General features: G+C 58.6%; 1 protein-coding gene and 7 non-coding genes across 11 annotated transcripts; 4 read left to right on the forward strand and 4 right to left on the reverse strand.

Moving 5' to 3' along the window:
- Nucleotides 1–467: 467 nt before the first annotated feature.
- TRNAT-AGU (transfer RNA threonine (anticodon AGU)) lies at nt 468–541 on the forward strand. The gene has a single exon. It is a non-coding gene; the product is annotated as a tRNA-Thr (tRNA).
- Nucleotides 542–1,006: 465 nt separating this feature from the next.
- On the forward strand, nt 1,007–1,088 carry TRNAS-CGA (transfer RNA serine (anticodon CGA)). The gene has a single exon. It is a non-coding gene; the product is annotated as a tRNA-Ser (tRNA).
- Nucleotides 1,089–8,431: 7,343 nt separating this feature from the next.
- TRNAG-GCC (transfer RNA glycine (anticodon GCC)) lies at nt 8,432–8,502 on the reverse strand. The gene has a single exon. It is a non-coding gene; the product is annotated as a tRNA-Gly (tRNA).
- On the forward strand, nt 8,447–13,772 carry HES7 (hes family bHLH transcription factor 7). Of its 4 annotated transcripts, XM_053893006.1 has the most exons (7): nt 10,127–10,275; nt 11,222–11,317; nt 11,909–11,996; nt 12,309–12,487; nt 13,149–13,184; nt 13,395–13,461; nt 13,564–13,772. In XM_053893006.1, exons 1-6 carry the CDS (start codon nt 10,234–10,236, stop codon nt 13,449–13,451), a joined length of 498 nt encoding a protein of 165 aa, XP_053748981.1. In that variant the 5' UTR covers nt 10,127–10,233; the 3' UTR covers nt 13,452–13,461; nt 13,564–13,772. The 4 variants fall into 4 exon arrangements, with proteins under 4 accessions (XP_053748979.1, XP_053748980.1, XP_053748978.1 ...); XM_053893004.1 differs by lacking the exons at nt 10,127–10,275; nt 13,149–13,184; nt 13,395–13,461; nt 13,564–13,772 and adding exons at nt 8,447–8,748; nt 9,164–9,230 and having other exon boundaries at nt 12,309–12,760; XM_053893005.1 differs by lacking the exons at nt 10,127–10,275; nt 13,149–13,184; nt 13,395–13,461; nt 13,564–13,772 and adding an exon at nt 9,237–9,605 and having other exon boundaries at nt 12,309–12,760.
- Nucleotides 13,342–13,428, reverse strand: TRNAR-UCU (transfer RNA arginine (anticodon UCU)). Its single transcript is given in 2 exon segments — nt 13,342–13,377; nt 13,392–13,428. It is a non-coding gene; the product is annotated as a tRNA-Arg (tRNA).
- Nucleotides 13,773–13,937: 165 nt separating the features above from the next.
- On the forward strand, nt 13,938–14,019 carry TRNAL-UAG (transfer RNA leucine (anticodon UAG)). Its single transcript has one exon. It is a non-coding gene; the product is annotated as a tRNA-Leu (tRNA).
- Nucleotides 14,020–14,465: 446 nt separating this feature from the next.
- Nucleotides 14,466–14,537, reverse strand: TRNAQ-CUG (transfer RNA glutamine (anticodon CUG)). The gene has a single exon. It is a non-coding gene; the product is annotated as a tRNA-Gln (tRNA).
- A 581-nt stretch (nt 14,538–15,118) lies between these two features.
- TRNAK-UUU (transfer RNA lysine (anticodon UUU)) lies at nt 15,119–15,191 on the reverse strand. Its single transcript has one exon. It is a non-coding gene; the product is annotated as a tRNA-Lys (tRNA).
- Nucleotides 15,192–15,667: the final 476 nt, after the last annotated feature.

Genomic DNA, 15,667 nt, shown 5'->3' on the forward strand with positions numbered 1-15,667 from the left:
GGGGACTGGGTGAAGGGAGCTCTTGGTGGAGGGGTGTGGCCCCGCTTCCAGAGAGGTGGTGGCGAGGGTGAGGGACCTCCTGCCTTCCTCCACACCCTTTCCAGCTGGGTTTGTCCTGGGCGGGAGATGAGGGGCAACTTGAGCCTAGGGTTTGAGCGAGTTCCAGCGCGGACAGGTGCCCCACGGGGAGGGAGGCCCACCCAGCAGGCCAACACATGGAGACGGCCGGCTCTCGGTGGCCAAGGGACGGGAAGTCACGTGCCCATCCATGGTCGAACTGGTCCCCCAGGGTGTGGGAGAAAGGAGGGGCGGGGAGTTAACCCTTCGGCTCAGGAGCCGGAGCGGGGTAGGGAGAAATCTTGGAACGGGGGTCACGGGGGACCCGCGGCAACGTTTGGTCTGTGATAGTTCTCTCACTGACTCCCGCGAGAAGCTGATCTATCTCCGGGCGCAGGGCGCCTTCCGCCGGCGCCGTGGCTTAGCTGGTTAAAGCGCCTGTCTAGTAAACAGGAGATCCTGGGTTCGAATCCCAGCGGTGCCTGGGTCCGCAGAAAGCGGTATATTATTGCTCCGAGGGCAACGCGTCTCTCCAATCTTCCGAAGGGTCTTTCTGTGGCGCCTTTCCAGAGATTCTTATTCTTACCAAGCCGTTTCCGCCTTGAGCTTCCGCTCCCGCGCACTTTTACCGTGAATCGGGAGGCTGACCCCCACTTCGCTTTCAGGAACCAGGGTGGCGCGGGCATCCCATGCGTTCAAGGGCACGGCGCCCTGGGCTTGGGTTCGGGTTCTGCCTCATTTTGTTGGGGCCGTCCTGAGACTTGGGGCAGGGAGCGAGAACGCGAGAACCGCCCCTTCCGCAGGCCTCCGGCGGCTGGCGAGGAGGTGAGGCCCGCGCTGCCGCGGGGAGGCGCACGCGCACAGACGTCTCGAGGCGGAGAGGCGGGGCCGGCGGGAGGCGGGCCCGTTGATAGGCAGCTATAGTGGCGCAGGCCCCAAGCCGCACGCGGCTGTGATGGCCGAGTGGTTAAGGCGTTGGACTCGAAATCCAATGGGGTCTCCCCGCGCAGGTTCGAATCCTGCTCACAGCGTGCGTACTTTTGGGAGTGGCTGTCCTTGCCTCCGGAGGAGAAAGGCCTTTGTTTTTCTAGCGCCTCCTTCCCCGGGAAGGATCCGGCCTTTATTCTTCGGGATTCAGCCACCCGCGACCAGCCCGCGAGCGCCCCCTCGCGGGCCTTACGCTCTGGCGACCGTGTCCCTGAACCGCGTCTCCGAGTTCCTCCCCGTCACCGAGCCCAGCACGCTGACCAGTGCTATACCGCCGGCGTATTCCGCTTCCCTGACCCACGCCCCTGCCCGTCTCCTCCCAGATTGTCTCCCTCCTCTCAACCCCACTCCACGAGGCCCTTCATCTACCCCTCCACGTCTCTGTTCCCCTCTCCCGCAAAGCATGTTACCATACACCCACTCTCCCCCATGCCGTCTTCCCATTCTCCCTGGAACCCCCTCTAATCAAGTGCCTCCCCCCACCCCATTCCTCCAAGATGCTCCTGTTAAGTTTACCAAGTGACCGTCGCATTGCTAAACCCATTGATCGCTATTTGGCACCAGCTCACACGGATGCTTACTCTCCCCCTTAGAAACGCTCTCTTCACTGCCTTCTAGGACACCCTGACTCTTCTGATACTCCTTCTACATCATGAACAGCTCCTACACAGACTCCTTTGGTGGGTCAACACCTTCGGGATCCTTGAATGTCGGAGTGTTCCCACTGGCTCCCTTTTCCAACCTCTTCTCTATCTGTACTCACTCTTATAAATATCAACGAATAACACATTAGTACATCCAAGAATGTTCATCTCCGGCTCCAGAACTCTTCCCCGAATTCCAGATGCATATATATTATTACCCACTTACCGTTTCCACTTGGATATCTACTAGGGAATCACAAATAAATTGGCCAAACAAATTCTTGGCCTCCCCAAAATGAACGTCACCTGCACTTTCTAGTTCAGTAATGGAAAATTCCATTTCTTCAGTTGGTCGGAGTAAAAGCCGTAGGATCACCCCCGATTCTCTCTCTTTGTCACACACCCACTCCACATCAAATCAGCCAAGACTTCTTATTAAAACGGGTTTTATAAAACGTGACTGCTTGTCAAAACATCACCACTACACCCTGGTCCGAGCCCCCACATCTTGCATCCAGATTGTTACAACAGCCCCTAAATTATTTCCTTGCTCCTTCTCTTCTTCCTCTGAACACACTGGGCTTAGTGATCCTTTTAAAACATACATCAGATTCTGTCCTTCCTCTCTTTGAAGCCTTCCAATGGGATATCAAAATGAATTCATGGCTTTTAATGTGTGTAGATACAGAAAGAAATGTGTGCGCATACACCACATATAGATATACATGTATCTCCTAGCTTGCTCCACTGAGAGAGCCTAGAAGGAAAGATAAAGTACCAACAAGCACACCAAGTGCCCAGATCTTGGTTACTAAATACCGCGTTCCGCTCAAATGAACCAGGGCTCCTAGGAAAAAAGGCTGGTTCCAGGTTAGGGAATCATAAGACGATCTTGGAACATCCTGTTGCACAGGAAAGGAAAGAAATGCTCAAAGAATCTCGGGTATCTATTTTAAAAAGAGACCCAACGGCTCAGGGTTACAGTTAGTTATTGGCTAAATCTGGGACAATCTGAGCGTTAAAATAGATTGTGGTGGACCCTGATTCACTGAATCAAGTGAGACTCCAAAGTTCATAACAGGAAAAAGAAATAAAATGGGAAGGAAGGGGATAGCTCTTTTTATATTTTATAGTCAACTGCCCAACTAATAAACGTAGAAACAGTGCTGGAGTTAGAAGTCATCAATGGATACTGGAGTAGTGGTTGAACTTTGATGGGCTGTATGTAGCGAAGAGTCTCAAAGTGTCTTCCCACAAAGGACATATTAATTACTATTCGGGGTGGGGGGGGTTAATAACTTTACAGTGGACAGATGTGGCCAATGCCATCCAACTGAGTGATCAAAGTCAGCCCCTCGGTATTGAGACAAATCGACGCGTGTCTTCTGACGTGATTCAGAAGGACACGCCGTCGCTTCTGGGATGTTCCTGCCCCAAATACATAATCTGAACAACTTGATTCTAACCGTGAAGAGCCATCGGACAAACTAAACGGAAGGACCAGCTCCAAAATCACGCTGGTCTCTTCAAAACTGTGAAGATTTAACGATAGATTCTTCTAGATTAAATGAGACCGCAGAGACGCAGTAACTAAATGCAACCATGCGATCCTGGACTGCATCTTGGATCAGGACAAAAAAAAGCTATTAAGGACATCACTGGAACACTTGAGGAAATTTGAATATGGACTGGGGATTAAATAATGGTATTATATTAACTTTAATATCCTGATACTGATAACTGCACTGTTACGTTACGAATGTCCTTGTTCTTGGGAAAGACACACCCAGTAACTGGGGGCAAGAGGGCCTAATGTCTCCAGTGTACTTCCAAATGGTTCAGAAAGCAAATATTTTCTTTTTCTTTTCTTTTCTTTTTTTAAAAGTCTATTTGTTTAAAGAGAGGGACAGCAGGAGTGGAGGAGGGGCAGAAAGAGAGAGGGAGAGAAAGGATCCCAAGCAGGCTCCACGTTGCTAGCCACAGAGCCCCACCTGGGGCTCGATCTCGGGGACCATGAGATCATGACCTGAGCCAAAACCAGGAGCTGGACCCTCAATCGACTGAGCCACCGAAGCAACCCTGGAAAGTGAGTATTTTCTATCCATGCTGTCTTTGGAGAGAAATGACAAAGCAAATGGGACAAACGGAAACAATGGGCTTTTGTGGAGGTTTGACATTATATAGCAATTAAAAATGCTAGAAATAGAACAAAACAAAAAAGCAGGGGGGCGGGCAGGAAGAAGCCCTCCAAAGCCTTCTCATCTCTTTAGGAGTGGGAGAGTCCTGCCCCAGTCCTTCCTGGGAAACCGGAAACGGCCTAGAAGGTCGTAGCCGATCAGTGCCCCCGCCCCGTTTCTCTCTCTGATCTCAACTCCCGCACTACTGTCACCGGCCAGAGGCTGCCCTCTGCTCCTTGGACCAGTTAGGCGTGTTTTCCCTCAAAGCTTTCCTGCCGGCTGGTCTCTGCCTGGAGCGCCCTTCCCAGAGGCGTCCCAGTAGCTTTTACTCTCACCTCTTAAATTTCACCTTCTCAATGGGTCTTTCTCTGAAAGTACAATTTCCACTCTCTACCCCCTTGCTTCACTTTTCTCCACCGCACTTACCACCGTTGGACACAACGGTTTTACACAATGTTCATCGGCCCGGTTCCCCTACAAGAACGGTTGGCCCCGTAAGGGAACAAAAGGATGAGCCTGTCTTGTTTTGGATCACTTGGGGTCTTCTGTCCTGATTCTTCCTTTGGCCCAGGGGCCTGGTCCTCCTACTTCCCAACCCCCAACCCCCCAACCCCCCCCCCCCCAGGACCCAACCCTCCAGGAACTCCCCCTACCCAGGACCCAGGGGGGGTCCCAGGAAGCCAGCCTCCCCTTTGAAGAACAAAGAGGGAGGAGCTGAGTCTTGGAGCCCTGGCCTGGGGAGACGTCTCAGCGGGGGAGGGGAAGCCCGGACACTTCACCAGCTGCGCTGTCTCAGTTCCTGGCCCGCCTCCCTAGGGGCCCAGCGCGTGTGGGACACGAGCTCCCCTCCCCCAAGCCCAGATGAGGCCCGCTGCTGAGAGGGAGGCCAGGAAGAGGCTGGAGGCCCAGATACCCAGACGCACACCAGGTGCAAGGACACGCACCCAGGCCCACGGGGGCGCACGTACCCACCCCACCCCCCACCCCCCGAAACACTGGGCGTCCGCCTGGAGGGTGACCTCCCCGCCACACGATCCTTATCGGCACAGGAGCAACGGCCGGAGAAAATCAGAAAATCGTGCAGCCCCATGCCAACTGGGCTCCAGTTTGGGGAGCCTAAAGATTCCCACGGTTTGGAGAGAGGCTTTTAAGGAAAAGAATACAAAGGTGGGTACACAAGTCATTATTTAGAGCGAAACGAGATCACGACAACTTACAAGTTGAAAACGCTGGCAGAGGTCACGAAGTCCAGAAACCCCGCTTTCTATGTGTGTTCCCGACCTGCTGGCCCATTCCCATACCTCCACAGACCAGCTGCTGGTTCCTTCTCAAATTTTGCTTCTCGCCTACCACCCACGTGCTTAGAGTGACGCGAGCCACTAGACACATTCCCATCGCACGTGTCTCGTGGCTTTGGGCCTTCATGGCACGAAGCCCCGTGACGGACAAGGGTGATGATGGCAGCTTCCCGGAAACCCTTCCGACCCCCCGGGGTAGCCAGGCTGACTGATCCCCTACCTGGATCCCCAAACTGGCCGCAGCCACCCCAACGTGCCAGAGGCAGGCAGAGTGGGAAGAGACAGAGAGGTCTTTACCATTTACAGTTAAAACGTCTCACTTTTCGCAGGTGTCCCAGAAGCATATGGCCCCGGTGAATGCATCGCTAGGGCCCTTCCAGGAGCCTGTGGGGGGAAGCGAGGGGGCTTCTGAAGCATGCACTTAATTCTCCTCGTGGTGAAATTGGCCTCTGAACTTGAGACTTTTGATCCTACATCTCCAACGGACTCTCCACCTGCCTAGAAATCCTACTATTCTGGCCCCCGAGGTTTGGCCGCCTCTCCAAAATGACCCCGTCACACCCTCTTTCTCCTCAAACCGCCTGAGCCCTCTCCCTTCCAGGAGCGAGCCTGACTCGTGTTTCTCGGAGGAAAGGAGAGGAACCAGGAAAGGAGAGGAAAGGGTGTCACCCTTCCTGCACCCCAACTGACGCGCGCCCTTAGTTTCCCCCCATCTCCCTGTGGGTGAGGAGTCTCCCCTACCACCTGAGGCTGAGTTTCCTACCTGGTCCTGGAGTCTCCCAGCCCCCCAGCCCCTGCCCTCCTGCACCCCTCCACCTCCCAAGAGCAGCCCGGGGCACCTGTGCCCCTACGGGCCACACCGCGTTCCGCTCACCATTCACAGCAGAACTGGATGGAGAGGTCTGCTTGATGCAAGGCCGAGGTCTGCGTGCCTTCAGCCCCATTCTTCCATCAACCCACCCCCACCCGAGCTGACCCAGGGGCTTGGGATTGTGTACAGTCAACCCCCCTCCCTCTAGGTCACCTGTGACATCCAAGATGCTAAACTGATGCTTACTTCGCTCTCTTCTCCTTATTTGACCTCCCAGCAGATTAGCTAGGGCCGGGGTTCCCTTCTTCATACGCCCACTGCTCCTCCTTTCCCAAATTCTGTCCCAGGGACACTGGCCCCCTTCTCGTCGCTACCAACCCCCTAGGCGCTTTGCCAATTCTTCCTCCTCAGCCTGGACTGGAATTGTTGGGGTGCCCCAGGGCTCCTTGCTCCAGCCCCTCTCAAAGCCGCCTCTCTCCCCGGGACTCCCCCATATTTACCTTCCATCTCTGACCCCCAACTTTCTACATCCCTGGCCTACCTGTGATTTCCGCTCGGATGCCTAAGGGGATGGCAACCGACCAAACTTTCCCCACGGCCCCACTGCCCTGGTGCCTCTCATCTCCATAAAAGGCACCATCAACCGCCCAGTGACTGAAGCCCAAACCCCAGAGGGAGCCCATTCACGTGTCTCGCCCCGGCCACCACCTCACGCAAGCCGCCATCACATCATGTCAGGCCTAGGAGGCCGCTCCTGCAACCCAAATGTCGTCCCTGCTCCCAATTTCACACGGCAGCCGAAGCGGTCATTTTAAAACAGAAGTCGGCGAACGTGGCTTTCCTGATGAAAACCCTCCCTCGCCTCCCATGGACCTCAAGAATAAAATCCAAAGTCATTTCCGAGCTTGCAAAGCCCTGTGTGGTGCGCCATGCCTGCCTCCCCATTTTTACCTCTGATGTACTCCAAATCCTCCCACCCAGGAACCCTGGCCCTCTTTTCTCTAGGGCCCACCCGCAAATTCCATTCCTGCCTCAGAGCCTTTGCACCTGCTGTTTCCTTTCGCCTGTTTCTTCCTTGGCCTTAAATACCATCTCTTCCTCCAGTTGGTTTCTGACCACCCAGAGGAAAGCAGCACTTTACTCTCAAGCCATTGCCATGTCCGGTTGTCCCCCCGCTCCCCTCCCCCCCATGACCATCTGATGTTTTCTTTTCTAGGCTCCCCTCCCCGCAAGATGTAGGGCTTCGGGAGAGCCCTAACCATACTTGGCACACAGAGGCACTCCATAAATATCGACTGAATGAGTAACAGAGAGGCTGTGCACACAGATGTACAGATGCCCAGATTGTCGCACAGTTTCCTTCTGGGAGTCGCTACCCCGCGCCTGATTAGAGAAGAGAGCATCCCTGGTCACTGACACAACCCAGAGACACGAGACCCGCAGCCGAAACAGGTTGAGAGAGACAGGAGGCAGAAACCGGAGGCGGAGACACAGACGCAGGGCGAGCTCCAGACAGAGACCCAGACTCCGCGAACCAGGGACCGGGGCCCGCGGGAGCCCGGGTAGCGGCGCGGAGGGAGGCCAGCGGGCAGCAGCGCGGCAGGCCGGAGCCCAGGGTCGCCCCCGCCTTCTCCCGCCTCCCCTCCGCTCACAAGTGGCCGCCGGCAGCTGGCGGGGGACACCCGGCCGCCCGCCGGCCCGACGCGTGCGGGATCAAAGCGGCCGGGAAGGGGCGGGGCGGGAGGTGGCGGGGTTGGGGCGGGGAGGGACGGAGGTGTGAGCGAGCTTCCCAGGGGCTGGCAGGAGCGTGGGAGCGCAGAGTGCCGGGAGGCGACAGAGACCCGGAGAGACGAGAGAGATGAGAGACCCGGGCGCGCCGGAGAGACCCGGAGCTAGAGACGCACGGAGACAGCTGGAGACCGAGAGAGGGCGCACGGCCGTCGCTAAGACAGCTGGCAGGAACGCGAGAGATGCCGAGATAGAGACGCCGGGGCGGCCGCGGGGGCGCAGAAAGACCGCGATAACAGGAAGACCAGGACCCACGGACTTAGAAAAAGAAAGCGCAGTTCAGGGAGGACAGAAAATGGAGAGGGCGAGGAAGAGAAATGGCCGGAAGGGCCCGGGACTTAGGGCGCGTAGGGCGGGAAGGCCTCGCCCCTCCCCCGCGGAGGGTGGGAGGACCCCCGGGGCAGGGATCCGAGCGGCGTGTCCTTTCTCAGGGTGACGCCTGCGGAGATGCGGGGCCGGGGGCGGAGGGAGGGGTGTGGAAGGCCGCAGGACTCGCGGGCTGGGAGGACGGCAGTGGGAGGACTTTCGGCCTCCGGATCTCCATCCAGAGCGTCAAGCTCTACCTTATGGTGAAAAAGATGAGTTAAATAGACAAACTTCTCGGGCAGATTTCTTCCCCATTTGGGGCCGACGGGAGTGGGGGAGGAAAAAAAAAAAAAAGTCAACCTGTGCATTGGCCGGGAATCGAACCCGGGCCTCCCGCGTGGCAGGCGAGAATTCTACCACTGAACCACCAATGCAAGCGACAGCCAGCCCTTGGTGGCCCTACCTGAACTTGTAAGAGGTTGAGGCCACGGCGGTCCGGGAGAAGGTGTGGGCCAGGGGCTCAGCGAAGGAGCGGCCCGAATAGCTGACGTGGGTGGAGCGCCAGGCCATCCTTCCTCCCGCCCGGATCCGGCCGCCGGGCCATAAAGTGGCCCCATATGGCCGGGGGGCGGCCCCACACCCGGGTGCGAACAGCCCGGGGCCCCGAGCCTCGCGTGCAGGTGAGAAAAACTCCGCCCGAGCGCAGGTTCCCAAGGAGGGGGGCGACGGGGGCTGCCGGGAGCCACACATCTGCGCTCCCATTTGGCCCAGGTAGGGGGGAGGTGGGATGTGCTGGCGGCCCTGACCCCAAATGGGAGCACTCTCCCCAAGGTCTGTGTCTCTCCGGGCTCGGGCTTTGGCAGGGCAGGCTGCGGGGCGGGGAGGGGGGTGGGGAGAAAGAAAGAAAGCAGGGGGTTGGGGGGGGGGAGAAACCCAACAACACAACGTGTGGAGAGGCCCTGGGACGGCTCGGAAGGCCTCATCTGCCTCTGACTGCGCAGCTTATCTTTCAACCGGTCTGCAGTCTTGTCTTTCCGTGTCCTTGTCCGGGGCCGTCTGGTTGTCCCGTTAAATCTCTGATTTGTTTCTTCTCAGACACTTTATCCTGAAGCCTCCGACTGTTCACGCATCATTCTGCAGAGGGTCATGTTCTTGGTTTGAGGTGGGTATTGATCCCTTTTTGTATCTCTTTCTGGTCCCTAAAAAAAAAACAAAACAAAACCTGTCGGCTCCCTGGTCCCCTGTCCTCACGGGGGTCCCCCGGGGAGCAAGCGGCACGAGCACTCCTTGTGTCCCGTGTCCTGGCAGACAAAGGCCTGGATCTCCTATAATTAGTTTTGAGTCAAATACTTCTAAGTGGATAGGTCTCTCCACCTCCTACTCCAAGCCTTGCTTCCTTTTTTTCTTCGAGGGTCCCCTTCCTCCCCAGTCCAGCCATCCGCCTGTATGACCCTTTCCCCAGCTCCTACTTCGCTCTGCCTTTGTAATTGCTGCTGGGTAACACATCCTCTTTTCCACTGGATCCGCTGGGTCTCTAGTACGTATCTCAGTATGGATCCCCTAAGCCTAGACCGGTGCGCGCAATGTGGAGGGGAATGGGATTAAGATTCGCTTAGATCGAACTGCGCGTCTCCTTTGCCTCCAGGCAGAGCCCCAGTTGAATTGGACAGAGCCACCCAGCGGGAGGCGAATTTGGGGTGAAGGTGTATAAGATCTAGTCTGGAGGGTTGAGGGGTGCCAACTTTTATTTCAGGGTCGGTGGGGGAACAGTGAGCTCCCAAGAAAGCCTCGTTTGGTGGTGGAGGAGGGGAACTCTGAACTTCATTCCAGAGTCCTGTCCCCAAAGCTCTTCAACTCCCTCTCCCCGTAATAACCTCTCCCTTCAGCGGAGTCCCGCCTCATTATACAGCCTTAGGGTCCTTAAATCAGCCAATGCTGCCTTGGCCCCTCATTTCCCACACTCCTAGGTCAGTTTCATTTCTTCCCCGCCCCCCTTGCGCTCCTCCCCTTTCCGGGAGCCTTGTGCTCCTGGCCTAGCGGAGGGGGATCCGGGGGCCGAAGGGGGCGGGCCCGGCTCCAACCCCCACCCCACCCAATTCAGGAGCTGCGGGATATAAGGTGCAAGGCCGGCTTGGCCTCGGTCCACACCAGGGTCCGGAGGAGCGATGGTCACTCGGGATCGAGCGGAGAATAGGGACGGCCCCAAGGTGAGAGGTGAGGGGAGGGAGCAGAGGTCCCTGGTCCGGCCAGGGGACCGCGTCCCTGAGACGCTGGGTGAGGGAAGAGGCTGGAGACGCAGGGTTGGAAAGGGGAGAGGTGTGCGTGCGGGGGACCCAAGGAACCAGGAGCTGGGAAGGAAGCGGCGAAGATGAGGATGGGGATGGGGTCAGAGCAGGGGCTGCGTGGGCGGCAGTACTGGTGTTGGGTTTGGGTAATGGCATTTGGCACCTTGCGGCTTGCAAGGTGTGGGAGGGGGCCGGAATTCGAGTGGAATAGATAAGGGGGGCTCAAGCTAAGGGAGGTGGGTGGAAACAAAAAGCGGGGAGGATAGGCACTTGCTCCGCGCGTGCGGCGCGAGCCAGAGCTGACCCAGTGCAGCCTTATAGAGAAGGCCGGGAAGGCATTGGCCCCAGAGGCCTGACCTCGGGAGGAAGATTTTAGAACCAGTGGAGAAAGATGACTGCACAGACGGGCTAGCGGGAGAAGAGGCGCGGTCGCCCCGAGTATCTCCCTTTTTACATTCAGGGCCGCCGACTCAGAGGCCGGCACCTTGCGGCCACGTGTCCACGTGTCTGGGTGCAAAGAGGCCCCCCCCCCCACCAAAGTTCTCCACTGAGACAGAGACACTGCAGGAGACGGAGACGTAGAGAGGAAAGAGGAGGAGGAGAGACACAGACAGGGGAGGAGGGTGGACAAGACAGAGAGGAGAATGCAGAAGACCCGGGAGAGAGAGGAGGCGAGCTACAGAAATTGACCCTAGGGGCTTTGGGAGGGGGAGCGGAGAGGGACCCGATGGGCCTGGCCCTAGGCACTCGCTGGGGTCTTGGGGAAGGGGCGGGCGCGGGACCGACCCGGCGGCGGGACCCAAACGCCGGCGCGGCCGCGCTGAGTCTCGGTCCGGTCGGCCAGCTCTCCCTTTCCTGCCGGTCGCAGATGCTGAAGCCGCTTGTGGAGAAGCGGCGCCGGGACCGCATCAACCGCAGCCTGGAAGAACTGAGGCTCCTGCTGTTGGAGCAGACCCGGGACCAGGTCAGTCCTTCCGCCGTCCCCAGACCCCCAGGCATCCGGTCTTCGCGTCCCAGGGCTTCCTACTGGGGTGGGGACACGTGCTGCACTGGCGACCCTGGCCCCAAGGCATCCCGACCCGAGCCCCGCCTTTGGAGTCCCATCCCAAGACCCCCTCTCGCTCTCAGAACGTGCTCTTCATGGCCACCCCTGGGGTCTGTAAGTTTCACACCCGGCTCTGTAAATTTCACTCCCAGGGTGGGTCAGTCTTCCACCTCTGGGGTCTGTAAATGCTCCCTCCTCTTTTCCCGCACCCCTCCAACAGCCTGCAGGGTGGTTAATTTCAGTCCCTGGGGTTTGCTGTTTACAATCCGCTCCTCAACTCTGGGTGGGCTTCACCCCCTCGGGTTGGACGCTCCAGGCTCGAGGTTTCCCAGGGCCGTTCCTCGTCATCTCCACTCCGCATTCGGTCGGTCGCGCGCTCCGTGAGCAGCGCGCAAACGCGATCGGGGGCACCCCCAGCTCCCGCATTCCCCCCCTCCCTTCTTCCCCCTGCCACTTCCCCCTCTCTCCCCACCCCTTTCTGTCTTTGCGCCCTCCCCCTCCCGTCTGTAGAACCTCCGCAACCCGAAGCTGGAGAAAGCAGAGATACTGGAGTTCGCCGTGGGCTACTTGAGGGAGCGAAGCCGGGTGGAGCCCCCGGGTACAGCGCGGGGGGGTGGGGCAGCGGAGGGCGGGAGGGGGGATTCATGGAGGCCCGGGGCCGGGGTAGCTGGGGCGGACCCTGCGATGGACGGTGGGCTTGGGGAGTGGTAGGCTCTGCTCCGAGGCGAGGTTAATAACACCCGCGCGTGTCTGTCTCTGTGTCTCCCTCATTTTCTCCCTCTGTCCGTCCTTCTGGGTCTCTGTCTCTGTGCGTCTGTCGGGCTTCGGTTATCTCTGCGCCCCGCCCCTTCCCTCGCCCTGGCTGGGTCCCTGCCCTGCCCGCCCGTCCTCCCGCCGGCCGCGGCTCCAGGGGTTCCCCGGTCCCCAGCCCAGGACGCCGAGGCGCTCGCCAGCTGCTACCTGTCCGGCTTCCGCGAGTGCCTGCTCCGTCTGGCGGCCTTCGCGCACGACGCCAGCCCGGCCGCCCGCGCCCAGCTCTTCTCCGCGCTGCACGTCTACCTGCGCCCCAAGCCGCCCCGACTGGAGCCGGTAGATCCGAGGCCCCAGGCGCCGCGCCCACCGCTGGACCCCGCCGCCCCGGTGCCCGGCCCCGCGCTGCACCAGCGCCCCCCAGTGCACCAGGGCCCCCTTAGCCCGCGCTGCGCCTGGTCCCCGTCCCCCTGCTCCCCCCGCGCCGGGGATCCCGGCGCGCCGGCGCCCCTCACCGGACTGCTGCCGCCGCCGCCGCCGCCGCACAGACAAGACGGGGCGCCCAAGGCCCCGCCGCCCCCGCCGCCCGCCTTCTGGAGACCTTGGCCCTGAGCTTTGCGGGGGGTGGGGGTGGGGGCTGGGGGTGAGGTAGAGACTCCAGCCCGAGGGCAGCAGAGGGACCCGGGCGTCGGGGCGAGCAGGTGTTGGGGAGGGCGGCGGGGCGCGCGGGCGCAGCGCGCGGGTGAGATGTGGTCTATATTAGAGTATCTATATAAATATATATTTCCCCGGTTTCTGTCCCTTTTCCCTGCCCCCTTTGCGACTAGGATTGTACCCTCTCTGCCCCCGGCCCAGCCCCAGCCCCTTCCCGAGTCCTTAGTGCATGGAATAAAGTGGTTATTCAATCCCCGTGTGTCCCCGAGCCAGGGGCCTGCCTTTATCTCGGCGTCCACGCCCACTTCTGTCTCCCTTTCCTTCTGTTTCCCGCCCCTCCCCCCAGTCTTGCTCTCCATGGCCCAAGCCCCGGGGCAGACAGGTAAGTAAAGAAGAGAGCAGAGCGGAGACTGAGGTTGGAGCTTGAAACCAGGTGGAAAACACTGAAATAGGGTAGGGGGAGAAGGGGATGGGAGCCTTTAAGAAAAAGTCGGAGAGAGAGGGGAGGGGGGGAAAAAAAAAAAAACCTGAAATAAAATCGACTCTGGTGGGATTCGAACCCACAACCTTTGAATCGCTCTTTCGTCACTAGAAGTCCAATGCGCTATCCATTGCGCCACAGAGCCACCTGGCGGGCGGCGGCGTCTGACGGCTTACGGGTACTAGCATGGGGGTGGGGGGGTGGGGGGGGGGCGGGGAGGGAGAGGGGTGTGAGGGCTTTGGGCGGGGCATGCCAGGAGCGCCCGGTTGCGACCTCGCAGGCCTGCCTGGGAGAAGTAGCGGGACAAAAGCACGTGAGCCAGGTGGGAGTGCGGACGCGCACGGGTGGAAGAAACGGGGACAGAGAGCAACCGAATGTGAGCGAGCACAGAGCTGCGGCTGCCCGCTTGGGGGATGCTCCCGGCCCAGGCGCGCCCCACTCCCAGATGCGGCCCCGTCCAGGAAAATAAACTTGTGTCGTTGTAAAACATCGGTGTGTCTCTTGTTTCCTCCGGCCGGGCCGTTTCGCCGTCCACTGCTTCTCGGTCCGCGATCTCCCAAGAGGGCTGGCCGGCCGATCTAGCGCAACCATCCCGAGCCCGGGGTCTCCTTCTAGTCTCTTAGGAGGACTACAGGGAGGACTGTCTTCCACGCAGGTAGCGTGGCCGAGCGGTCTAAGGCGCTGGATTTAGGCTCCAGTCTCTTCGGAGGCGTGGGTTCGAATCCCACCGCTGCCAAGATGGAGTTTTTCTGGTGGCCTGTGTACCCCCATGTAGAAGTCCTGACCGCCCCCCGCCGCCCCGGTGGGACGCCCCTCCTTGTTTTTACGAGGACTCCTTGCAGCCAAGCCACCACCGCCTTCCACTCTCTGGTGTTCCAGACAGCCTCGGGTTGTGTCAGCCAAGACCTGATGGGACCTGCGGAAGCAACCTCAAGTTCCTCATAGCTGATCTGTGCCTAAACGTGTCCTCAAATACCAGTAGCTCCCAAGACTAGCGCAACTTGCTGTACATTTAAGCGACGGCTGTATGTTCTGATGGTGTGCTGGAGGCTCCAACTACCTGGTCTGTTTTTAAAAACAAAGGACAGCATCCTCGCTGGCTTTTCAGACCCTCTCAGGTGACGAATGACGCTCCTGCCCCAAGCTCATAAATATAACAGCACTCCGGTGGTACAAAACCTAAGGTTCCACCGAGATTTGAACTCGGATCGCTGGATTCAGAGTCCAGAGTGCTAACCATTACACCATGGAACCCACTCGTGATGGGTCTTCTTTGAGAGGGTACATATTACTGATTTTCTCATTTTGCGTGCCTGCCATTCACAGAAAACGGAAACACAAATACCTGCTGGAGGCGGTGGACCCCCGCCTTGGAGCACCTGACCTGTGAATGGAGACGTGCTGTGAAGGAAAAAATACACACCGTAGTTACAAGACATAGTACGTACTGAAAAGAACACTGTTAAAATTTCATTAACAATTTTAAAATATCGAGTACGTGTTAAAATGATAAGATTTCATTGGGTTAAATAAAATGTGTTCTTAAAGTTAATTTCGCCTGGTTCTTTTTACTTTCCAATGTGGCTGACCGGAAAACTTAAATTCACATAAAACATGTCTGCTTTCCCTCCACTGTCTGTCTATCGTTCGTTCCACTTTCTGAAAAGTAAAATCCCGACGGGGTTACTATCATTTCATTTTTAAAGTCATGTCACAGCATTTTCGTTACCCTTTTTCTTCCTTGGTTTTCTTTTAAAGGAATACAGAGATGAGTCGTATTCAAAAAGCGCTGTAGGTTCGTAGGGGGGAAGGAAAAGAAAAAAAAAAAAGCGAGACGCCCGAACAGGGACTTGAACCCTGGACCCTCAGATTAAAAGTCTGATGCTCTACCGACTGAGCTATCCGGGCTCTTCCCGGAGAGCTGCTCTGCTACTCATAAGAGCTGTGTGTCTACGGAAGTCCAGGCTCCCAGGGGCGGTAGGTAGTTGCACGCACGTGCGCAGCGGCTCTGGCGCCCACCGGGAGGGACCACAAGGGGCCCCGCGGCTGCTGCCAGCGCTTTCCGTCCTTCGTCTGGCACAGCACCGGCCGGTGTCTGGCCGCTGCGGGGGAAGGGCCGCGGAGGCGGGGCCGCTGCAGTACCGGCTCTGGCCGCGCGGGGCCGCTGCCGGCCGCGGGCCTCCCAGGCGGATCGCTCTCCCAGCAGGCGGGGTGACCCAGATGCCGCCGCCCTGACTGCCCCGGGCGGGCCCGGAGCGGAACGGATGCCACAGGGGACCTCCCGACGCCGTGAGCCCGGAGTCCGCTTTGGCCCCCCGATCCGCCCCATTCCAAGGGAGGGACCGAGATCGGACGTGCGGCGAACCGGGGACCCAGAGGGCCGG

This window comes from Panthera pardus, unplaced genomic scaffold (genome assembly GCF_024362965.1).
Source record: "Panthera pardus isolate Hobbes unplaced genomic scaffold, ASM2436296v1 HiC_scaffold_3, whole genome shotgun sequence".
Lineage (NCBI taxonomy): Eukaryota > Metazoa > Chordata > Mammalia > Carnivora > Felidae > Panthera > Panthera pardus.